We start from the raw sequence: 26,402 nt of genomic DNA on the forward strand, positions 1-26,402 counted from the left end.
TGCAGTAGAGCCAACAAATAGGATCCACTCACATCATATTGCAAAACCAAGGTTAGGGTAACTCCACTTCAAGGGGCTCATAATGCAACATGTGACTAAACCATAAGGTTCCTATGTGCATGCCATTATAATTGCCTGACTGCTTGATAATCCTGCTACACTTTGAGAAACTGATCCCAAGTCACCTCACTTATCACTGGCTGCCTCTTTCCGACACTTTAATCGCCCCATTTTTGTACACTTTTAGAGCTCTGCTAGTTGCTTTCCATCGCCCCACACATCATTTTGCTGTGTGTTTGCAGCCTGTTGGAGCCTCAAGGGTCATAAACATGTTTGGCCCCTACTCAGGGACACCTAAACTGGATTGTTGTGTCTACCTAAACGGCCACACAGTCTAGAGGTTTATTTTTTGTTGCTGGAGGTTGGCATAAATATCCTACGTGGTCACACTGGAAATGTGCAAAGTGACTCCCACTGAGCTTCTCCGGCTGTTGTCATGACAGAGTCACACTCATAGATAAATAGCGGCTTTGTAACTTTCCTGTCTAATGCCGCTTTTTCTCACACACTTTCTCCCAGCTGTTTGTCTTCTTCTGTAGACAAAAGACAAACGTAGAAAAGGTATCTGTGCCTATTCCTATGCGACTCAATCAGGACTAAGCAGTGACTTGTTTCGGACTGGCTACCTTGCTGGTAGCTGTCCTCAGTTCTTCTCTCAGTGAGAAGTTGCCGAGAAGTTGGCGACTCTTACAGGGTTACAAATGTCTAACATGCTACGCTATGATCACCTTAGTATAAAATACAGAAACCAAATAATGAGTATTACTGACCTGCAGAACTGTTACTGTATAACAGCCTGGTTTAGGCCCACATCACTTTTCTTAATAATTTAATTAGTTTCAAACAAACCCCCCAATATGAGGCTCCAAGATACAAAAGTGAGCAAATTTGTACAGCATCCAGCCACTATTGGAACTAACACTACTGAAAATGTGTGAAACTTATTTCCATAAAAAATCTAAAGCTTATGAAATGCAAAAAGAATTATATATTGATATAAATATTCTATACCAAACATAATGTGAGTTAGTGTTGACGAGTGCATACATGACTCTGGACTTTCATCTTTAGTATCTTTGAACCTGCCTACACTCTTCACTCTAACACTGAGGGCCAATCACATTCACCCACACACATTAGCAACACTGCTGATTATAACATAATCTGTCTCACGACTCCCCCTCTCACACTCTGTGCTCGTGTGGAATGTCAATATGTATGTAAGAAGCACGTGTGTTCCAGGCATGCAATTATCATAAACCAGTGTGTTTTTTTTTTTGTTTTGTTTTTTTTATTTATCCTCACCTGATGCATAGTTACAAAACCATAACAGATGCAAATAATAATTTCATTGCATTGCCCTGTGCTGTAATTACAGTGCTTGTACTATTCATGCCTTACACAAATAGCTCTGGCAAGGCCCCAGGTGAGTTTATATTCTAAGTTTATCATTTGCCGAGCTCTATGTCAGTATAGCTTTCTTTATTATGTTTCTCTGTGCTAAGTTCTTGGTGCAACAAAATCATATAATGGTGTAAGGATGTGAGTCAGAGTAGTTACAGCCCTACAGGTGTGACAGAGACACACAATGGGCACTGTGATTTACAGTCTCAGCAGGAACTCAAAGTATATTCTCTGAACACCTGAATCAATTTCAAAAAGGGGAACTTTAAGTTGTTACCATGGTCGAAGCAAAACAGTAAATGAAGTCAGCGCCTCTCATCTAAGCCATGCATGTCTGTAGTGGAACGAGGGAGGGATATGAAAAAATAAGCATCTCTGCAATGTGGCTGCTAGGCCCACTGGAACATTTTATATTTCAACATGTATCTGAATCTAGAGGCACTGCACTTACTGAGAGGACATTTGCAGGCAGCGGATGAGAAAAGGTGCTGGATGACAAAACTGTTTCTAAATAATGCATTGTAGGTCTTAATATGCAGATATGAGCCATATTTAGTTACATTATCCAGTCCAAATCCTTTTTCTGTTTCTGCTCATAGACAGAATAATGCAGCTGCTATGAGTTGATGGAAAACAGGATAGTGTAGCAGGCTGCAGCTGATGACTGTGATGAAAACAAATATAATCTTCTTGTACTGTTCACTGCAAAGGAACAAACTACTGTTACCATGATCGCTGCAACTTAGTTTACCCAAGACAGTTGTCACAGTGACCACAACAAGTAGATTAAAAATGCATGGGTAGGTAATTCATTCAAAATCATCTAAAACACACCACTTATAGATGAGACATTACAATTTTCTAAAGTTGTTGAAAATTTCATGGTGCATTCTGGAGACTTTAGGGCAACTTTAGTCATTTCTACGCTCCCTGAAATGAGTTTCTCTCCAGATGCTTTGACTTAAAGTGCTTACTTAAGCAGTACAAGACTCTTTACACTACAGCTCCATACATTCATACCACTGTGTGTAGATACAAGGTAAAACTACCTATTAAATATATTAATTTGTTATTTTTATAAAAGACTTTATAGGCAGGATATACAGTGCACACTGTTACTAACTATGAGTACAAGGATGTATGTCTACTCAACTTCACATGCACCCAGGCAACAATATAGAGAGCAGGACTGGTGTGAAACACAGTAGCAGAGTTACAGGAATCAGCTACGTGATGAAAGAGATAACATAGAAAATTCTAGATACTAACTAATTTCAGTGGAGGTAAAAATTGGAAGCTTAGAGAGAGATTTGCAGTGCAAGTTTTGGGGGTAACTAAAACACAATCTTGACTGTAAATGCCTTGATACAAAACACATGAACTTAAGTTGACACCCTGTATTTATTTAATTCAATTTAGTCACGATAGTAAAACTTAGATAATAGAAAGCGACAGAGAACATTACCAACACCAGATGCTGGCAACAAAGGTAAAGCTGGAAACATGAGAAATGGGTTGCACAATCTTAATTATCGGCGTGCAAATTACACGCACATCTTACTAGTCCAGGAGTCCAAAAACTGTATAGTGATTTCTGATTCAAAAGATTTATTTTTTATATCTTTTTTTTTTTATTTCATAAGATGAAACATTTTAAATGGAGTTATAGGCCCTATGTCAGAATTAAGAATGCAAGTTCGTCCTTTCGTTTATTTTTGACACTAAAAATGATTTTTCTCATACAAATGGAGGCATTAAAAAACATAATAATAATAATAACCCACACAAACTGTTTACAAATTATGACAATTATCTATAATAATCTTAGAAAACATTTTTTAAATAAATAACTCAGCTGCATTATATAGAAGAAACAAAACAAGTACAGTCATGAATACACTTTGTCTGCACTGCAACTAAAATGAATGTCTGTTACGAGTGTATTTTCACTGTGTATTTACTAAAATAATGTATACGTTAACATATGAAGTGCAATGGTTCCTTCATGCTCCGAGCACAATGAAAACAGAGCTCTTAATCTGAACATCAGTTCACCTGATCCAAATATTTTGGGAAAGGGGAACTAATCACACAGCCCACACAAAGCTGAGCAAGAGCTCCAGTTTACTCTAGGATTTATTTATTTAACTTAACTTTAACTTAAAACACTTTATTTGAGTATTGCAATGTCCTGTTTATACAGCAAGAAAGCGTTTGTGATGAAAGAGGTGCATGTGAATATTTTATCATTTGGTGTTTCACTGTTTGCAGTCAACTTACTCTCTCTCCTTCTCAGTGAGCCGGTCAGTGATAGTGTCCTTGATGGAGGAGCGTGAACCCTTGTGGATCACCGGATACCTTAGAGGGATTTGCAGGAAGCACGAGATCATCAGGACCAGGTGTGCTGTGTAACCCAGGGCGACAGCTATGCTCCCATCATCCTTTGCTGCAGGACAGTGTTTTTTTGGAGGACACAAAAAAAAAAAAAAAAAAAAAAAAAGAAAGAGGTTCCAGTAAGTCACACATTAGATATGTTTTCTTCTAGTTATATATATTGGATGTATTACTAGGCTTTTAAGATGATCTACACAGAGGTTGGTAGTATTAAAAGAGTGTAATCTATTGAAAATAATATTGAAAATGGCAGCATTTGGATCACCCCAAGTCAGTAAACTATTATTATATCAAAAACTTCAAAGCATACAGTCAAGAGATGCCTGTGTCCTTTGGAATGTCCTTTCATTAGATTTAGAAATAAATTGTGTTTTCATAAACTGTGTCCACATCTTGTGAATGCAAACAAAGATGTAGAAAGAGGCAACCAAAGACAACTTGGCAACCAAATATCCACAAGAGGAAGAGCAGATGCATTCATGTGGGGAGGAAGTTTTGAAAGAGACAGCATATATAGTATCACAACAGCACTGGCTGCAGTCGGATACCCAATTTAATTTGAGATATGTGCTTGAGAAGCAACCCATCACGTTTTTCTATCCCCTCTGAGCCCAAATATTTTAAGGGGGTGAAAGCTGGATGTCTCTGTGAAGTTTCTCTGACAGGGGGAAAGAAACAGAAAACCAGCTCGATTTAAGTACGAGAAATGGTTTCAAGACAACAGGCAATGTGGTTTCACATTCTCAAACAGCAGCAGGACACTGCCTGAGGCAAAGACTCAAAATCACTGTGGTTTTTATCTTAATGCTTGGAAATGATAGACTATGGCAATAGTGAGTTTTAGGCTCCTTGGCTCATACTTGTGTTTATCAACTTAAAAAAAGCCTACTTTGTCTCGTTCTACTTCCTGCATTTTTTCTACTTCATAGCAACTAAAGCACCTGGAGAAAACTGCTTCCTGGCCTCTGGTGCTTTTGGATGGTGCTTCACACTAATTGAGATATCAGGTCAAGTAAAGGATATTCAGCTATAAGCGACACCTCAAGGTGCAACTGGAGACTGCCAATACCAAGCTAATCTGACAAGAAAGGCTTAGTTAAATGTTAAAAATATAGATGAGCTTCAGCACCACCCTGTTACATTTTGACCCACAGTAGGATTAGGACTTCAACTAACCCTGACCCTGCTCTCTAATGTGGAACATCCTCCCCTGTAGGGCTTTTCAAACCGACTTTGACACACATCCAGACAGTTCTGGACTTGAACAGCCTCTCTCTGGGACAGACCTCACACAAATAAAAGAAGGGTCAGCAGTGGGGCTGAATTGAGGAAGCATGCTTCTCCAACCTTTACTTTTGTCCTCTCTTTATAATGTCTATACATGTTGTGCAGGACTTTGCAGGATGTCTAAAAGTCATAGCAGTTAGAGCATGAATGTTAATGGCTACCTGGAACTGCATTTCACAAACCACAAGCCGCCTGAACATGAAGGAGGGCATACGGGATAAGGTAGTTAGCAATAAATGCATTAGGACGTTCTCTGTTAGGCCTTTCATCTTCTACACATGCTCAGTAGTTTACTCACTGCTAAGTGTCCACCTATGAAGCACTGGGAGGCAGAAGCAGGCACAGGCCTCCACCTTATGGGAACATGTGATCGCTGCAAACACAAACGGGCTGGCTGTCACTACTGTGCACTTCTGTGTGCCCCTATAGATGTTAACAGGTGGAATGTGACAGCGGGGAGCGGAGGAGATTGCGAGTGGTATTTTTGAATTATAGGTTTAGAAGCCTGCTCGGTCTCACCAGCTGTGAGGAAGAGGTGCTTGAGAACGCCGAGTGGACAATGGCGGTTGTGTTCTCAGTATTAGACAAGTGCTGCACACCAAAGCTGACCATTCATTACCAATTCAATCCACTCCCACCCCCCTCAATCCATCTGAGCAACAGAGAGGTCATGTAGTGATCAAGTTGCACTTGCTGTGACAGCAAATCCCATTCATCACAACACATACAGCGTGACCCTTGGCCTGACCTACCCCACTGTTGTCCAGTACTGTATGTTTCATATTAAATGGTTTTTGTGGATGCATCTCTCTGGGTGGTGAAACCAGATACAGAAACATCTTGTAACAAGTAGTAGCTCCTCCTGAACAGGTCCTCCACCAGTAGTCAACAAAATATAAAAGGGAAAAAAAAAGTCCCCAAATGCCCAAGAATGCCCAAAATATTTCTATCAAAATACCTTCAATAAAAATTATATTTTCTGTCTTTTTACCATGCCAACAAGAACAAATTATGAAATTTAATGTTGGGGAGAAAAAAAAGGAAGTAAGAAACTAACTATTCGTGGTTTGTGTTCATTAATTTACACTCAAATACTTTCGTTGCCACAGGAAAGTGATTAAATTGGTGTTCAATCATTACTGACTCATCTCACATATTTCAGTAAAGACCTGTTGTCATGTTTGGGCAAATTGTGACTGTGAGGAACCAGCCAGAATAAAAAAGGGTGTCACCGTTACCCAGCTACAAGTAGGACTGGCTCTCTATTGATGATACAATTATGCTATTATGTTTTTTTATGCAATAAAATGACATACCGGTAATTTAAAGAAAATCATGCCATTTATGCATGGTAAAGACTATAATAACTTAGCATAGTAATACCTACTCTCTTTTCCAAATTGCCATCTACAGTAGCCAAATGATGATATCACGGACACTTTATGTATGAGATCATCACCCTCGAAAGTGCAAAGCATTAAATTGCTTTTCTTCACCAAATATCTATGTATAATCATGAGTATTAAGCCTAAGACCAAACATTTGTTGAGCATGCCTTACCACGGCTTATCCTGCTGTAACCCTGAAACACAAAAGCAGGCACACACACAGTAAATTACCTTGAAACTCTTCAGAGTTTGGCAGCTTCACTCCGCAGATGACATAATCTGACTGATTAGCCTGTGGATTTAAATGAGAGGTTTCGTATTAAAGACAGTGATCAGACAGCAGAAACACACCCAGACAAGATGAAAGCCGGTGTGGGACGAAACACCTGCTTCGCTGCTGGCAGAGGCACTCACTTTAAATCATTCGGTCAGTGTGTAGTGGTGTTTTAGGGTACAGTATTTAGTTTGCCTAAAGAAAAAAAAAATCTATAATATTATCTATATCTAATATCTATAATATTAATATATAATATTAAAGCATCAGTGAAGCAAGTTTACTAGAAAAGTGATGACTCTCGGTGGTCACTGACATTCAGGATCACACATAACTCCAGTATATGCACCATTTCTGCTTCATCAAAGCCTTGGATAATCCCTTGTAGCTGCCTTGCCAAAAATGTGTTGTGCAGCAAAGACCCATCAGGTCCAACTCACCACATCTATGGGGTAGATGTAGGAAAGCTCAGAGAGGAGCTGACGACAACGGAAGGTGAGCTGGGCGTTAGACTTGAGAAACTGCTCTCTGGGGAGACAAAACCAGACACAAGGAGGACGCAGTGAGTAACCGGCTGGCACAAAGACACAAGAGCTGCAGTTAAAGAGCAGTGGACACAGGGTAAAGGACCAATCAGAAAAAGAGCAGTGGTGAGAGCACAGGGGAAGGTGTGTAGCTGTAAGACATGAGCAGAAATAAAGTTAGAGAAATTTCAAAAGGATTAATGACAAACAGAAAGGATAGTTTATGTATTCACTGTCACTATGTGTGATGGCAGGTTAATGTCAGCCCAAGGCTATTCTTCTTTTGATAAGGCCACATTTAAAAGTAACCTTACTGACTTGGCACTGATTCAGTTTAGTCCTAAAATGTGTGACCAAACCTACAGCTGAAAAAAAATACAAACAAGAAGAATAATACCTTTCAATGTGCTGTATCGTACTTTAAAAAAAAACTCTCAATGTTTCAGGGTATTCCAGATATTTCATGTCTTAATATCAAGTCAGTGAGGAACCTACAGCAACATTGGTTTTAACTTTTTATCATACCTTGTTTGCAGATTGAAAGTAAGGCTCTGGCTGCACTAAAAACAAAATGTAGTTGACAGAAGAATACAAATATAAATAAAAGGTATACAAATTTAACAACTAAACTAAACCAAACACCAATCGGTCTAATCAGGTGAAATTAGCTCTGCATATAAACGGTGACTGCTCAAGGGAGTGCTCCAGTGAATGCTGTTGTCTAATATCACAGCAACATCCCCCGGGTTTAACAAGCTGATGAATCAACTGACAACTGTGTTGTATATCATCTCTTTTTCTAAAGATCGTGTACAAAATATACATCACTGCTTCTGAGGAATAGCCCATCGTTCCATGTAGATGTAGAGTGAAATGTGAGGAAAAGGATACCCCAATGAAATGCACCCTCTCATCCGTGTTACTCGCCCTTCTCTTGAAATTTCTATATGGTTTTGCCAGTGGTTGGCTGTCTTTTATCATTTTCCTTCAACAGTGTGCAGATGCTTTGAAGCAAAGGAGGGCAAAGATGAGTGTGTAATGATTGTTTGATCTGAGGCACATCTGTGCTCCCAAAAAAGTTCAGACTCTGTAAAATGTAAATAAAAGGAGAAACGGTTCTCTGTGTATTGCTAAGAATTTGGGGGTTTTATCATCTACAGCTCACAATATAATTTGAATATTCAAAGAATCTGGAGAAATATCTGTCTTTTCAATCTGTCTTTGTACATCTGCCTAACATCAGGGCCTCAGATGGCATTTGCATTATAAACCAGGGAATCAGTGCATGGACTCAGGAACACCTCCAAAACCCAGTCAGTGACCTCTGTTGCTCTATCCAAGCAAAAAAAAAGCAAAAAAAGCAAGTTAGGACTCCATCAGACACAGACAAAAGGATACAAACAAGATCCAGAAACACTGCTGCCGTCTCTGACTGTCTTGTGGTCTGTTCCAGCCAAAATGTGGAAGCTGAATCATCTAAGCTAAAGAGGACAATCTGGCGTATAATGAGCGCACAGTTCAAAGACAACATCCGTGATGGTATGGGGGTCTGGTATTTAATACTGAAGGATATTTTGGAGGAACATATGCCGCTTTCCAAGCGAGGGCTTTTTCAGGGACGGCCTTGCTCATTTTTAAAAGGACAATGCCAAACCACATTCAGCACATATTACAGCAGCATGGCTCAGTAGTAAAAGATGTCACCCACTAAAACGTCTGGCACAAGTGAAACGTACAACAAATAAGGCCCCAAACTCCTGAGCAGTTGAAATCCTATGTCAAGCAACAACAGGGAAAAACTTCCCTGCAGAACTAAAAGCAACATTTGATATTTTGCATTTGTGCTATTTTCAATCAAATTTAAATTATTTGCAAATCGCTACATTCAGTTTGTATTTATATTTTACACAGCGGCCCAGAACTATGTAGTTGTAATTTATCTGTTGTGTGGGATTGGAGTCAAATTGTTTAAAGCATTAAGCAAAACCTTAATAACCCAGTGTCCTTCTCCGTGTAGGTTCATAATTAAAATATTTGATGGATATATTTGCTAGGAAAAGTAACCATGCTCAACAGTGGTGGAAGAATTTACTGCACTTCCTATCAAGTGACAAGTTTGTCTACCGCTACAGTAATCTACTGAAGCATAGTGAAGTCACAGATCTGCTACAGGTGAATATACCACCCTTAGAAATAACAGAATTAAGCCGCATTTAGTGACATAAGCTGTTTAAAAGCAGCACAGAAATAAACTGGAATAATGAACAGCTATGAAAAAGTGTGCATGTGCATGTACAGAGGTTCCCAAGATAAAAGAAGTTACCATTTCAATGAAAAACAACACTGATATTTCCAAGGAGTGGATGTTAGGCAGATGTACAAATGTCGGGGTTAATTTCCTGTTTGCTGGATCTCTTGGCCCTTGCTGGCCTTCCCGGGGCTCTGGTTTACCCTCTGTGACTGCCAGGTACTTCTCAGACAAACAAAGCTGTATCTAGGGTCGACAACCTCAGTGCACATTTCCCCACAGGCCAAGGCAAACACGGGCCAACAGGCTGTTTAACACAATCTGCAAACTCTCTGTTGAGAGCACACAAATAGGCAGCGCCAACCATAAAAATATCCCCTTGTTATGAAAAAGCAAGGTGGGAGGTAGGGTGCAATCTCACTACGACTTAATACAATTGTGCAACACATTGGGTCACATCATTCAGTGGCGCCCTGGGCGATGTCTAGCTGGTGGGAATAAATGCAAGTGTGTTTGTTTTCAGAAATAAAGCAATAACTAATTACAGGTTCACACGTACCTCTTAGCAGTACATTCCTTTTGCAGCTTGGTTAAGGATTCTTTCTCCTCCTTCAGACTCTCGTGCTGAGCAGAGAACGCTTCCTCTGATAGAGACAGAAAGAAGAAGAGTAAATTATCAGGTGCGGGTTATGTTCAACTACATCTGAACATCCAGGTGGGCTTGTGTTTGGTTGGCTGCCATCCACTGTTAAATCTGAGGCAAGATCAAACGGCTCCTTTGATCAGACCAAATCCATTTCCTTTTGACACCACATAAAACTAAACAACATATGTATGCAAATTACAGGATTTGTCAGACTCTGTAAATACAGAGCAGGGCAAATAAATAAAATCAGACAGATAAGGGACAGTGATACAGCTTGTGGAAGTTGTGTAACCGCAATATTGGCAAGCTCACAATGACTCAGTGTAGCATAAAAACAGAAAAGTATTATTTAGTCGCAACTGAGTATTTCTCTAACCTGTGTTCATGCAACGTAAAATATGGTGGGCTTGCAGGCAAATGCATCAGATTCATGACTTACGGATGCACATGATTTTATTAAAAAACATAATCAATGCTCATAAACAGAAAAAAAATAATTATAAAATTATTGACAAGTTTCAAAGTCAGTTTTGACGATGTAAACTGGATTATGTTGTGCAGCAATCGTTACATATGATCCCCATTATAAGTATGTTGACAAAGCAATAATTAAGAATAATAATGAATGAATAAACAGAAGAAAGTGTTTGCTTATTTAGTGATCTTGAAAAAAAAGAAGAAAAAAAAAAAGGGACACCATCAGGTGTAATTGCTAAAAGACTGTGACCGCTCCATCCGGCAGAGCCACAAAGGAAAAGCTCTTCATGCCAAAATAAAAATCACATTTGTTTTATGCTCAGACTATGAATATAAACAACTGTAATGAAGTTTCTCCCCAAGCAGCTGGTCTCACAGCTGCCCCACAGTCAGTTGTTGCTATGGATACTTTTCAGGTGCCTCCATTTAATGCACGACATTGACCACAGCACATCCATTGGTCTACATAACCTACCTCTGTAATCTTCTACATTGTCTGCGTAGTGTTAAAGTGCTGGAACTCGACCATCAACAAAAATGTCCACCCGTTTTTGACATGTGACGGTTCAGGTTTAAAGAGAGATTGCAATCCACCCTTCTTCAGACAGAAGTAAGGAGAAAATAGAGGTACTCAGAAGTATCTCCATCAGATTAATTTAGAAGACAGATAGAGTCAGGCAAAGATCAGACGGGCCGTCCTTCTGCTGTGAGTGATGACATGAAAACATATTTCAACACTGACTACGCGGGTCTGTATTGGCTTTTTGCTTTCATGTAATGCCCAGCTCTGTCTATCTGTTCTATCCATCCATCTTTTTATCCTGTCAGCCTTGTAACATGTTCCAGTCTGCATCACGGTACCATCACAGACAGTATGGAAAGACTTAACAATGTTATAAAGCTATTGAATTTAGTGTGGAAAAATCATAACCTGACAAAAAATCAATTTTAAAAAAATCAATTAATCAGGAAGCTAACTGTCTTTGGACAAAAAAATATGTAAAGTAAGGTCTGTCTGGCAGTAAACGAAGGGCTTTGGGTGGAAGGAAACTCATTTTTGGGGTTTGTTCACACTGCCACGAGGTTAGTGACGTCTGTGTAAAACCTGGCTCTGTTACAGTTTTAAAGAAAATATATATAGCCTATTTGAATAAAATTGAACTGGTCAATAGAAACATTGTTGTTATAAATTACAACAACACGTTCATGAAAAAAACCCCATAAACACAATCTTTAAAGGCACATATAATCTGATTTTCATTAAAAAACTGTAAACGATCTTACAGATCCGTTGGTAAGTTTCACTTTGTGCCATCATCATCAACTGACATTTAATCTGAACAGCATTCAGTGCAGCTGTGGGAGCGATGATAATAAAAAAAAGCAATGATATCGAGTGAACAGAATTAAAATTAAAAACAGTGAAATGAGCCTAAAATCACTGTGAAGCAGTTTCAAAGGGATACATTATACTAGTGTCAAAGAAAAAATGCATTATGGGAGTTTAATAACTATGAAAATGTTGAGCAGACCATGCCTGAAAACTGCACCTTGGAAAATTAAAGAATGCATTTTTGTTTCCAACTAAAATAATCAACAGCCCGATTATTAAATCATGGCTCTTCATGCTATATGCAGAACATGTCTGACAAGCTGAGTGGGAAGTCAGGGGAGTTAACAAAAAGGCAGGAAGTAGGGAGAAAGACATGTTATTGAGTCATTAGGCAGTGTGTTGGCCTGCAGTACCTGTCGGCCCATATCCTGAGCCAAAGCTGCAGCCAGCTGAAAGATGTAAATGTGTAAAGCTCAGCTGCTGCTTAAGGAGTCTTAATGATGATAGCTTCAATATGAGACCTTTTCTCTGAGGTGACAAATGCCTCCACACACACACTACACCTTCCACAAAGCTGCCTTAACCCATCGCTGACATTTACTGGTTGGGAGCCCTGGCTGTGTTACATAGCGTGAGAAAAACTAGCGCTACAATAAACGCTGTTCACAGGCCTGATTTATGTTGTCTGCTCAAGGTGAAAGGAGGGAAATTAGACAAGAGGAAATTGTGACAGGAGTGTGACCCCACCGGAACCAAACCCATTAATTCGAGGCTTTTATTTTAAACCCACAGCCTTGGAAAAAGGAAAAAACTGCGGTCATGCTCATAAGTCTTCTGTTATGATTTGTGTAAAAGACATGAAGTACACTTAGCGTGACTATGTGTGCAAAAAAAAAAAAAGAGAACAAAAAAAACATCAGCTTTTCTCTGCACTACTGCCATGATTTCACTGCCTTTACTGTAAATCAGCAGGCATTGAACAGCCAGTTATTAACCTGTCATCAGGATGATACCAACTGCTGATGTTTTTCAGTACTTATTACGCTAACACTGTCCAGGATGGTAAAGAAGCTGCATATGAGACGCAACCAAAGATGTACACAGAACAGGTATCAGCAAGTCCGAAGCAGCATTCTAATAGTTACTTTACAAAAAAAGCGGACCTCAAACTTTCATCTCATCTTTATCTGCTGGCTCACATGTAGACGCACACACACCTGCAGGACCTCCGCTGTATGTTTGGGTTTTCGGGGGGGCACTTGTTTTGAGAGAGGCCGGTTTCCTGGGAATAACAGGTTGATAAGAGTTATTTGCTAATGGGCCCTAAGACTGTGTGAGAGATGAGAGGACCACACAGCCAGGTACAGATGAGATCCTAAAAGCATGACGAAGAATGGAGATTAACAGTTCATATGGGATGGCCTCTGGGGATATATTGCATAGCAATGTACTTACACGTACTGTTAAACCGTCAATAAAACTTACAAGGAAACCTGTGTCTAATAAGCTTTTGAATGTCATAAAATTCAACAAATTAAACACTCACTTCTAATTAAACCAATATTGACACCAAATGAGTATATAAATCATTGGTCCTTGGCCAATATTCAGTATATTAACTGAACAGAATCGAGTTTGCTTCCTCGAGCTTGTGTGGGAAAAGGAAAAGTTTCTAAATGAAATTTAAGCTACAACTGATAGAAATCATACACACCCTCAAAATGAAAGATGAGATCAGATGAAACAAACAAGTTGTGGTGCCAATCTAAATACAATCAGACAAAAAAATCAGCTGCTGTATGAAATACTATAAACAGCTGTCTGTGATAGTATCCTGCCTGTAATTAATGCAGGGTTTTTTTCCGATCGTGAAACAAATGAATATGTGCAGGCTGATTAGAAGAGTTAAACAACAAGTTGGAAGTACAGCAAAGCTCCAAGGCATATGGTTTTTGGCTTTTGAGTTATGAGTCCAGGGGAAAAAACAACAAGTATTCCAGCACAGCCCTACTTGGCTACAGCATTTCAATTTCTCCTAAAATACATTTTCCTTCTCTAACCAGCTAAAGGAATTTTCTTCATCCATGTCTTAATAAGCACCTGTCCAGTCTGGAAAAAAGCCATGAAAGGGCTGCAGAGAAGGAGAGCAGCTAGTTCTCTTGGCTGTAGATACAGTGGTGACAAGTAGAGAGGCGGAGTAACATCCATTTTTTTTAAGAATAGCAGCACACAGGAAATTTCTCCCTCCCACCCTCTTATTGCTGTCTCTGAGTGAGTGTGCAGACTTCTTGCTAATCATTAACGATGCCTACCTCAAGCTGGGGCTCAGTAAAGTGCCCTGCTCTGTGGCCAAACAGCAGGCTGATCCTATATAGACACAAGCTGCCTATGGGGAACGCCTGACCTGCTAGAAGACAAACTCCACTGATGTTGACTGTAGAACCAAGATACAATCTATCTAGTCACTACATACAATGCATTGTTGATGCACAGGAACAAACTAACTGTACATTAGAAGAGATGTATGGTGCTGCTTAGCTTATTGTTGACATTGTAATGTAACAACATTAAAGTAACCTTTAATCTACAATCAGAAATAAAATCACCGTTACTAAGATGTGTCCACCTGAATATGTGTTTATGTATGTGTATACATGTGCTAACCAACACTTCCCCAACATCAGCTTTCATAAGGTTTTTATTCCCCTGTGGACAGTAAGAGGTGGCCGTAAAATGTCCTCAGGCATCAGAAATGCAGACTTCACAGGGTTAACTAAATGACACTGCTGCACACTGATCTCTTTTTTTAGTGCTCTGCTACAGGCTGCACAAACCACAGGAATGACTCTATATACTGTACGAGTGTTTGTATTTGTGTGTGCATGTTGAGTGACGGGACACGCGCACACTTAGGAATGAGATGCTTCAAATAGCAGTTTCCTGAACAACACATTCACTAACATGATATGTGGCTGTAGCTTTAAGACAGGATTATGGATATCCTTTCAAAAATGTATATATTTATGGTAAGATAAAAATTAAGTCAGGTTGAAATGAATCTTTAACTGAAAATGTGTTTTTGTTACAAAGACAAAAGACTAAATGAAGGCAGTCATTATGGGTAGGGAAGGATTTGTGATTTACCTGCAGAGATATATATTTATGAAGGTTAAAATGAAGGAAATTGTTTAATGTATTTTTAATTCAATGGGCCACAGAGAGATTTACTGTGTTACTCAAACTGAAAATGAAAACTATCCAGTGCTTTCTGTGATATAGACAAAATTATGGTCAAACAGTCTCATAACAACATTCCCTTTACAATTAGTAGCAGAAACATAGGTGTTTTGTGAAAGGTTTGGGGATTCTGGTCAGATTTTCTGAACATGTTTTGACCTTTGTGTTAAGTTTTCTTACACAAGCTGGATTTGAGTAGCTCATGCAGCAACATAAAATACGATGAAAAGGTTGCAGAAAGCTTGACTGTTCGTCTAACATGATACTTACGCAACTCTAAATACTTCAACTTCTGTTCTATTTCCAGCAGCGTGTTCATGTAACCTCTACCAGTAATGTGGGGATAAAACACTGATCTAGTGTACATGACTACTATGTTTTCTTGAAATGTTTTGCAACACAGCGAAATGACACCGGGAATTATTTCAGACCAAAAAGAACACTGTTCAGAAAAGATATTTGTGGGGGTGAAAACAATATAATCATTAACCACCACCATTCAATGAAATTAAATATGTTTAATCCGGAGGCACATTATTAAATGTCTCTGCCACTTTACCTTTCTTTTGAAGCTGTATCCTCTCCTTCTGCTGCAGGTCTCTCTCCCTGCTGAGCGCCTTCTTCTGCCGCTGCAGCTCACTGCGCAGCACGGCTATACGCAGCTGCATGCACTCCCGTTCTTTCTTCTGCTCGGAGCAAAACAGAAGACAAAAGACAGATATGGAGAGAAAACAGAGCACGAGGATGAAGGAACATATTAAGTATGAGGTCACAGAAATGTTGGTTTTTCAAAACCCCAAATTCCTACTAGCTCCCTCAAAAACAAGCCATGTTTTTGCAGGCTGGTCTCCTTCATATCTGGTGTGCCACTAATCCAGAATACGCTGTGTCAACAACTAATGACAAGAAAGATGGAGACTAATTTGGCTACTTAAAACATCTCACTGAACCCTGAGATCAGTGTTAATGGTGAAAAGGTTTAGTAATGGGCCCAAGTCACGGGACACTGCAGCTTGACTGGTGTGGTATCTGTTCTACCTCAGCTATCAATATGCATGTCTGTGGGTGGGTTAAACATTTATATTGTTTTTTTGTTTTGTTCGTTTTTTACATAGCAAACATTTTCAGACAACATATTACCTACAATACTTATCCTAATATAAAATGGGCTGCCAATGCCAAGGACCTATAACTGCAATACTACATGGATTTCATTAACTCAGTAATCACATCATAGCTTTCTAATCAGGAAGATGTCAACGCGAAGTGTCTTTAAACTGTTGCAGACACTGGCGGTATCAGTGTGTTATCACCGTAAAGATGTGTGTAAAGTGGCAGGAAGGAAGTCAAAGATATGCAAGATAGGACATTTGGAGGCACTAGAAAGTGGTGGATATGCTGGGACAATGGGAATTAGCTGGGATGGGCTGCAGCCCCCCTTGAAACCCTCAAGGATAAGTGGGCGTAGCTAAATAATTGGGTTGCCTTTCACCAGATAAGTATAAAAATACCAACAAGCAGACAATAATGGCACATGCAAATATGCGGACACACACGTAACATCTGTGAGGTCCAGATTAGTCTTTATCTCTATGTATCTACAACTTACAGCTGTGTATCTCTCACCACATGCTCCCTGACCAGGAGCAGTATCAGTGTGCTGGCTATTAGTCAACATCCTCATGGGGTGTCCCTTTATCAGGCTCCATGTCTTTATCTGGAAGAGGGGGGGTTGCAGTGGGCAACACATCTAATGAGGAACAGCACAGGGGATTTATGGATTGATGGATGTGGTATACAGTAGATAAAGGGGAGCGATTTGGAGGTTAACAGAAATGTTCAATGTAAAATGATAAATTGGGATGAACAACTTCAAAACAAGCATGGAGAGATTTAAGAGGTGATGTTTAAGGACTGTGTGGATGCTGTCAAAGACCCTGATAAGTTGAAAGAGTTCCGAGAGAAAAACATGACATGCAACAGAACATGACATGGTTAATGGAGAGCTGTGAAGGCGGGAGCTTGCAGGCAGGATAGCAGAGATTTAACCTCGTTATTTTTCCTGCAGCTTGCAAGCAGGGACTGCAGCATCTCTTTCTCACACTCACACACACACACACACACACACACACACTTAGATAACGATCTTAGCTGGTGTCTGAGAAAACACAGACATGCATCTTCTTGAAGACTTCTGAGGGCTTTGTGACAAAAACAGAGAGGGGTATCAGGAGCAGAGAGAAGACTGATAGAGCCTCCATCCATCTCTTTGTGCATTTGTGTGTGTGTGTGTGTGTGTGTGTGTACCCTGATGCTTGCATGTTAACCACCACTGGTCTTGGCACGAACCACTAACCTCCCACACTTTCACTGAGCAGCACAGTTGACAAGTGGGTCACAGCCATGTGAGTTTGTGTGTGAGAAGGACTGTAACTGACCAGCAGGGCCTGTCTGACTCCTACTGAACATCAAACAGGATTGGGTCAGCTGAGTAAATAAGCAGCCATGTTATAACCCAGCAGATTAATGGCAGAGTGTGGGTGAGAGGGTGAAAGGGCCATGCACTAGGGTTGGTGGCCTCCAATCTGTCCCCCTTTGATCTATGCTGGCTATGACATGAACAGAAGGATAGTACAGAGCTCTCCAAAGGAGAGGAGGGAACCTCTTAGAAGAGCCACACAATGCTCCACTCACTCTAAGTTGCTGGGTTTTTACAGAAGGGTAGAAGATGAGGATTATGTGATTTATTCGCTGATGTGGGCTCTGAAAGGGACTTTTAATGAATGTTTCACTGAGGGGGAAATATCAGAGACAAGTTTTTGAAAGGTATCCTTTGTGTTAAAAGAATGGAGCCTTAATGTTTTTGTGTGACGGCAAGAGAAGGCTATAGTGGAGCTGCTTCAAAAGATCGGGGGGGACGTCCAGGGAAAATAAAGAGCCTTATCAAAAGTTGACAAAGAGCATAATGAAAAGCAACAGCTTGAACAGGCATTCAAATGATAAATTTGGTATCTTTGCATAAAAAACACATCCACAGAGACTCCTAAATAAAATTCAGCATGTAAAGTATGGTATGTAATCCTGTGAACAGAAAAATGCCTTTTCCAAAGACAAGTCTACCTGGGGACTTGTCTCCAGTGTGTCACCGCCTCTGAGCTTTTATAGACAGGGAATGTTTTTGAAATGAATGTTTACAATAAACACAACGTCAAACCCGGGATGAGCGCTTCATTTTTACAGCTGCACGGCTGCCAATTTCAAAAATGTTAAATATGTTTTCTTGCTCTTGCTTTGGATCCCAGTAGAGGATATGACAGGAAGTGAAACCGTAAACAGTGGATGTTGCCTTTTCTCAACTTCTCAGTTGAGCCATCAAAACAAAAGAGATACAGCAGCTGATCAATTTACATTAAAATTTGATCTGGGGATTTATGTCATGCAAGCTCTTAAATCCTGTTAAGTATTAAGCACAACACTGTCTGCCGAGGCTTATTATTGGTGCGGAAGTCAATAGTCGCGTTAGTGCTGATCACAGCGATTACTGCTTCCTGGTGTTAATGAATGTTCTCTGAAAACATCAAACTTCAAACTGCACCTTTACCTTTATACATTTTCTCAAAACATTAACTTCACCTCACCTTTACAAAACTTTACTATAGAACAAGATGAGGAAACAACATCGACTCGTGCTACTAAAGCGCATGAATGTTTTTTTGCAGACGGGTGACTGTGCTCACCCGTTCTGTACAGGTCGCTGTTGTCCTTAGCTTCTCCTCAATCTCCTTCCCAATCCTCTGCACTGTCACTTGGGTCTGCTTGATGGCTCTCTGGGCTGTGTGAAGCCTGCAGGAGGAAGAAAAACACAAAGTCATCACCCTGATCGTTGTTTGTTACCAGACACCGGACCACAAGAACAACCCCATGTTGAAACTGTGTTTCCAAGCGGCCACTGAATTGACTGGCTGAATAAAAATTGAGCGTCAGTGTTATGACTACACCATTTCATTTAGCTTAGATGTTTACAGTGACTGTTTGGAGGACATCATAAGAATTATGACTGTCCCCATCTGGAAGTGTTTTTTTTTTCTTTTTCTTCCCCTTTTTTATTTTATTTACTGGAGTTGATCATCATTCTTCCAGCCCCACTGCCAAATCTCCAAAACTGTAAAATGAAATGATGAGCTTTCATAATAAACAAAAGGACAGAAACAATACTAACACCGTTCCCAGTGTAAAAAGTTTACAGTTCATTAGATGTTTACAGATCAAGTTCTTAAATAACAAACATCACCAGAGTGTAATCACCGTTACTCGCTAATAATCTAACCACAACATAAGATCAAAAGTTGTCTGAACGACCTGAGCCCCTCAGTTCCAGAAAGCGAAGACAACCCTCAAACCTTCAGCTGATTAATTGAAACCACAAAGATGGAGGCCCATTTCCAAATTGCCTTGTCCCTGTCATCGCTGAAATAAAGAACAGCAACATCAGTACACAAATGACAAGCAAACACATTATTTATACCATCAATCACATGGGCAATTAACTTCCAAGGATGTTTTCTGCCCATACAAACAGGGACACCACCCCATCACCCTGAATACAACCCGAGGGACACTAACAATTCAACAACAAAGCCTGCGTAGTGGAAATTAGTTACAGGAGATGGACAAAGAGTGAGAGCTTGAAATTAGCAGCCATACTGTCAGACTGGTGCTGGGTCATCCACGTCTTGCTTAATGTCTCGATGCCATCCACATACATGTATTCTAAGAGCTTGATGACACAACCAGCCTGGGGCCTCGACAAAGACGTGATTAGCTCTTCTTGTTAGTGTGTTTCTTTCTCCCTCCCTTGCTTCCAGGTCTCATTCCTGAAATGTATCACCACAGGGTGTGTTTCTCTTACTAGCATCTGAATATTACTGTCTCTTGCTGGCAACAAATGCAGAAAAAAAAATGTTTCTATGCCGATGTAAATAAATCTTTAGGGAGGAATCTCGTTTGAAAACCATTTCATGTTGTCTACCCACATTTTTTATCTGTTTGAGGTGACAGCGATAGAACTTGGAGATAGTCTTTGGAACATCAAGGCAAATCTGTTTTGACAGTTTCATCTGTTTAGGTGATTCCAGTGAGAGAATCTGATCTGGCCCTTTCCCCCAGGTGAGAATAGTTATCTCCTCTCTCTTTTTCACGCATGTCTGCCCGCTTATCATTCCCTGAGACTTGGCCTAACGCCTGCCCCCTCAGGTTCACACACAGCCTGTAAACCAGCAGGGGTCTGGGGGGCTCCCAACGTACACCTTCACTGGGCCAACAGTTCAATCAACTGTCCAGACAAGGGCTTCTCACGAGCCACGTCAACTTTGCCACGAAGGATTTGCAGGAAGTTATGACTGAGGTTGAGCAATCAACCCTTGATGGCGATAAACATCAGAAAAACAACAACATTTGCTCCTTTGACTGTGGCACTAGATCCTGCAGGGGTGTCAGATTAAACTTGGGCTTTTAAAACTTCTAGATGTTTTGATATACAGAAGGCATCTTCTAGAAAATCTAGAATAGGGGCATTTAAATCTAGTATAATCAGAAAATAGCACGTTTTTAAGAGTCCTTTTGGAACAGTTGGATGGCATTACATTTGGCAGCTTCTCCAATCCAGGTATAATTTCCGTTGCTCTGTTCCAACGCAAGGTATGAATCAGCAAATGCACATGTGTGATTTGGTTTAAAGAGATAAGCAAGAAAGAGGCCAACTCCCATCATACAAAACAACCTAAATTGGTCACATGACACCTTTCTATCCCTCTCCAGTAATCCCATCTAAAATTAAAACAGTGAAACAGGGAATCAAGTCAAATTGATTGACTGGTCCAAACTCAGCAGACATGTACAATGGCTTTTTCCAAAGCATATTCTGAATGCACAGTATTGAACAATACGAGGCCCGGTCAGTCTAACAGCTGTTAGTCACATGCAAGTGTGCCCAGTGTTCTTGTCAAAACAAACGTGGGTCAGATGAAAACAAGCCCAAAGACTAATGGCCTTACTGAATTCATTTCCAGCAACCATTTTTTAAACAGCACAGGGTGAACAGGGCAGCCAGTTAACCAATTCAAAACAGTCTCAGAGACATTTGGAGACAACAAATTGAGGATAATATCCCACCATCACACCTCGCCCAGGGACAAAACAGATGAAAAAAGCACAACAAACTAAACTCAATTCTATTTGTATCTCATTGCCAAAGAATGTCAACATTTTAACGAGTGCCATTCACATCACTTCACCATAGTCTCCGTATACACAGAATGGAAGATAAGATTATTGGAGTGACTTGTCTTTGTCAAGCCTGCATGTGCAATCCTTCAGCCTTCTGTTTTTGTGTGGACCTGCTTGTTGCTATAAACTATGCTTACATGACAACAGAGAAACAGAGAAGCCAAATAGATCTTGAGAAAAGATATTGTTGGTCTCTAATGAGTCAAAAGGGTCACACACTGTGGACAGCTATACATATTTTGAGATAGATAAAAAAAGGAGGGTGACCAGTGGGTAAAAACTGGAAAGGGTGTTTTAGCACCGTCTAAACTGCAATTCAACCCACTGCTTAATTTATATGTTGCTTTGATATTCCAGAGGTGTGAAAGAAGAACAAGAGCATCCACATTCTCATGTCCATTTGATTTAAAGTTTTGTTGCTGTAGCCTGCCTGCTGCTGCTTGAGACCCTGGGGTCAGCCGTAGACTCCAATCCAGCTGCCTGTTTAACGCATATTCACATGAGCGTCCTGTGGTTGAGAGCTGTGGCTGCAGCACCCAGCCAGCAGGCAAGCAGACTCCAAGTGCTGCCAGTAGGAAAGCATGATCACCCCAGTGGTCTCTGGGACATGAGAGACCCCCACAGAGTGTCACTATCACAGTGCACTGCTTCTGTGTGTATGTACTTACCATAATCATAAAAGTATGATGGGGAAAAGAGGAGAGTGCTCGAAAGTGTAAGTGGTGCTTAAAGAATTATGTTTAACGTGTCACATAAGAGCAGATCTGAAAGTTTAATATGCGTGTTTGGGAGGTTGTCCAAACCTGTGTCAAGAGTCTCTATACAAGGAAAAAAACCACGACTTTGTTGAGCAGCTGGATCATCTTCGTCACTGTCTTCTCGACCATCTTTCCACTCAGACAGGGGCTCAGCACTGCGTAAGATGTGGCTCAACCTCTATATCAGCCTCTGACAAGACTTCGCTGATGGATTATCTGTACGCTCCCTCTTCATCTCTCCATCTGAGACGTGTTGTGTTTGCAAGCCCACATCGCCATGTTACTCACACAAGCAAGGGGTGTTGTCGACTGGAGCCAGGCAGAGAAGCGGACTGTGAATCTGCTGACAAATTACCATCATTAATAAAGATCAGGGCATTCTTAGCGGAGCAGTTCTCATCCTCTTCCATTAAAGCCCTGTGCCGAGAAAAGGCGTTCTTGTACTGGGACAAGGCTGAGTGGGGAAAGCTGGGTGAGAACGTCTGACACTGTGGGTGTCTCCTGTTGACATACATCAACACTGTTCTTCAAGAAAAAAAAAAAGACATTTAATACAAACTCACTAAACAAAGCACAATAAGGCTTAGATTCCCAAAGGAGAGCACTATTTTTCACTCAACTATATATTAACGCAGCATCATCGCAGACGAGCCAATAACATTCCCACAGAAAGCTTCAGAAAGTCAGCACACGCACTCAGGTCAGAAACGTGAGTGGTATATATGATTACGTACCACTGGGTGGTAGGATAATCCTTGTTGGAGTGTACAGTATCTGATGAATTATTCTACAGTACATCATCATAAACCATGCACATATGAGTGCACTAAGTCAAGGAAAAACTCTGACAGGGGTCAAGAGCTGCAGGCCGGAGCAGCGTGAGGGAAGAACGCAGATCAATGTAAAAGTGTGTTCAACTTCGCAGAGTCCCACTGGGTGTGGATACGAGAGGAGGATGTGGAAGAAGGCTGCAATAACAGAAGAAGCAAGAGCAGAGGTCATTAAAGTTTGGAGTAAACTGTTCTTTTTTTCCCCTGTACTCTGCTGGGGAGGAAATAGTCTCCTCTCACATAAACACAAACCCTGACCACTTCTGGATGAGGGAGCACTGTTTAAGTTCAGCCGACATATCTCCTTTTCCATGACACTACAAAGGCCTGCAACACATTTATAGACCCCTATTAAATTCTTATGGGAGGAAAATGTTAGTTGAAGCCTTCATAATGTTCTTAATGACAGGATTCTTATCTTATTTTGGAAAGGTCTAACTTGATCATTCCACATATACGTTTACTTAGACAAACCTGGATGTAATTATGTTGTTAAGTGATCAGACTTTGGTTAACAGTGGGTTTCCCTTCGGGGAAGCCCTGGTGATTCTGAAAGCAGCATTTACATTCTGCCACATTTAAATATAAATGCAGAACAACGCAGAGCGTATGTTTGTCAACAAGATTGCAGCACTACCCCGTGTGTCATCTGGACTTCTTAATTACTTACTGGGGTTCCCCACAAGCCGGCAAGTCTATGTCTCCTTCTTGTGGTGGAAAGCTGTACTGCAGTCATTATAGTCAACTGCAAAGTACTTCAACTCAGATGAAAATCACAGTGCCAGGTGTGACACTGTCAAGAACGTGCCTTAATTCGGACAGACTACATGAAATGCTCCATGTACACTATTTGTACTGTAGTGTCCAAGAAATACAGTGCAGACCAGAAGCTCTGAAACTTCAAATAAAGTTGGAGGCCAGCAGAGCTTTCTGATAATGAGCCTAAAAGTTGGCTTTCCTATGGCACCACCTGCTGGACAACAAATGCTCATAACAATAACGCTGCACACATAATTCTTTGGAGTTGATTCACACTGCATAAAAACGAAATGAAAAAGTAAATTAAACAACTACTTCATAAAATGTTTTAAATTAATCCACTATGCAACTTGAGAGAAAAGGAAGAGGAATTGCAGTTAGTTCATAGGATTTTAATTATGTAACAAATCTGACAAAAGCTGAGGCCTTAATGAAATGCTAATATGATGTAATACTACTGCTTGGCACGACTCTTACCTGAGCAAAGCGAAAACACTGTAGGAGTTCCTCACTGAACTCTGGTCGACCTGAAGCAGACTGTTTTTCTTCCGCTCCGACTGATCCTGCAACAGCCACATGTTTCAGTGCAGAAGCTCAAACAGTGTCCAGATAAAACTAATAAGATCAGGGCTGGGTACTCCTCTATGATGAAGAAATTCTGGAAAATGGTCAAATAACTGTACCTTGTGATCAAAGTCAGCTGCATAGTAGCCATCATTCAATCCAAATATGATCTCATTTGGATTCCTGGAGCGAATCTGTGGACAAAACAAGGCAGAGGCTCAGTGTAGAGACTGAGTCAAAGAGAACAAAGGACAGAGAGCATCTGGATATGCATGAGACTGTTAACTGTTTACAAGCCTTGAATATTCTCACTGTGAAATAACAGCATTAACACTGACCTCTTTCACTGTCATTTACCAGAGTTTTATCTTTGACTCACTTCTCATTCTACAGTTTTAAGAATACCAGTATAGATGATGATCTTAACCAAAGTCACAAATATATACAAACACAATTTTTCTAAACTGATAAAACACTAACAGTCAGGATCTCCTTATTGAACACACCCATTAAACATACAGAGTAATGGAAAAGTAATGGCGACAGTAATGGTGTTTTAATAACTGGTTTAACAACTTTTGGCAGCAATACCTTCAAGCTAGCTCTTCCTGTAGCACAAAATTAAGGAGGAACTTTGGACCATTCTTGTGTCACAGCACCAGTTTAGCTCCCATGCTGCCATGCAGCTGACTTGACCAGGTCACCGGGGTGACTTTGGGCTCAGTATCTTGTGCTCAAAGACACTTCAATATATGACAGGAGCAGCCAGGAATCCCACGATTGGTAGACTGCGCTACCTATTGATCCACAGCTGGCCCTGTGGCTGAATTGTTCACAGCAGTATGCACAGTGTGAAAAAAATAACAGCAAGCCAACATGAAAAAATAATTCCAATAGTGGAAGTACAGCGGAGAGAGTATCTAGATTTTGGGGCGTCTTTACTGCCTTCGAACCTGGACAGCTTGCAATCGTAAAGGGGTAAATGCATTCTCAAGTTTTTCCAAAGATATCCTACAGGATGATGTCAGGGTGTCTGTCCACAAGCTAAAGCTAAGAAGAAGATGCTTAATACAGCAGGACAATGACCCTAAACACTGAAGTAGATCTACCACAGGAGGCTTAGTGGGTATGAAATTCACCTTGTGGTGAAAGTGACTCAACCAGAGATCAGACCTCAACCCAATACAGATGCTGAAGAATGACCTCAAGTAAGCCGTTTACATTAGACATCCTAAAAATATGTCTGAGTTGGACAGGTTCTGTGAGGAAACATTGTCCAAAGTTCCTCCTGAATGTTGTACACTCAATTCAAAGCTGCCTGTCAAAGCAGAAACAGAAAGCCTGCTTGAGGTTATTACTGTCAAAGATGGTTTAACCAGTTTCACTTACTTTTTCCACTATATCTGTGTATGTTTAATAGGTGTGTTCAATAAAGACATGACAGATCATGATGTGTTTTACCATCCTTAGGAATATTGTGTTTGTTGATATTTGTGACTTTAATGAATCACATTTAATGACCAATTTAAGCAGAAAAACAGGAAATTACAAATAGTTCACTTACTTTTTTCTCCACCGTTTTTATAAATTTAATTTACAATAATATATGTGCATAATACAATAATACTATATAACATAATAATCACATGTAAATCATATCAGCTTACCATATTTGAAATAGTTAAACTTAAAGTGACTAAAGCAATAATTGGTGTATGGAATTAACCAAACTTTGTGCTTGACGCACAACAGAAACAGTAAGCTAATGCAGTAAAGTACAGGCATAAATGGTTATGATTCATCAACATTAAAAAAAATATAGGATGTACTGTAGTGTAAAAATTAGACTCTGCATTAGATGCTGCACATGACAACTGTAGCATCTCTGTAGGCAGCTTCTACATACATGTTCCCAGCACATGGGAATACTGTTT

General features: G+C 40.2%; 1 protein-coding gene across 1 annotated transcript in view; it reads right to left on the bottom strand.

Moving 5' to 3' along the window:
• Nucleotides 1–26,402, bottom strand: part of uvrag (UV radiation resistance associated gene) — a 75,312-nt gene that overhangs the window by 42,264 nt on the left and 6,646 nt on the right. Inside the window, exons 5-12 of the mRNA XM_026371484.1 lie at nt 24,588–24,662; nt 24,382–24,467; nt 19,010–19,115; nt 15,832–15,958; nt 10,139–10,223; nt 7,248–7,335; nt 6,765–6,825; nt 3,745–3,910 (exon numbers count right to left, since the gene is read on the bottom strand). Of these exons, the coding sequence (XP_026227269.1) occupies nt 3,745–3,910; nt 6,765–6,825; nt 7,248–7,335; nt 10,139–10,223; nt 15,832–15,958; nt 19,010–19,115; nt 24,382–24,467; nt 24,588–24,662 (794 nt within the window). The remainder of the gene's footprint in view (nt 1–3,744; nt 3,911–6,764; nt 6,826–7,247; nt 7,336–10,138; nt 10,224–15,831; nt 15,959–19,009; nt 19,116–24,381; nt 24,468–24,587; nt 24,663–26,402) is intronic.

This window comes from Anabas testudineus, chromosome 14, assembly GCF_900324465.2.
Source record: "Anabas testudineus chromosome 14, fAnaTes1.2, whole genome shotgun sequence".
Classification (NCBI taxonomy): domain Eukaryota; kingdom Metazoa; phylum Chordata; class Actinopteri; order Anabantiformes; family Anabantidae; genus Anabas; species Anabas testudineus.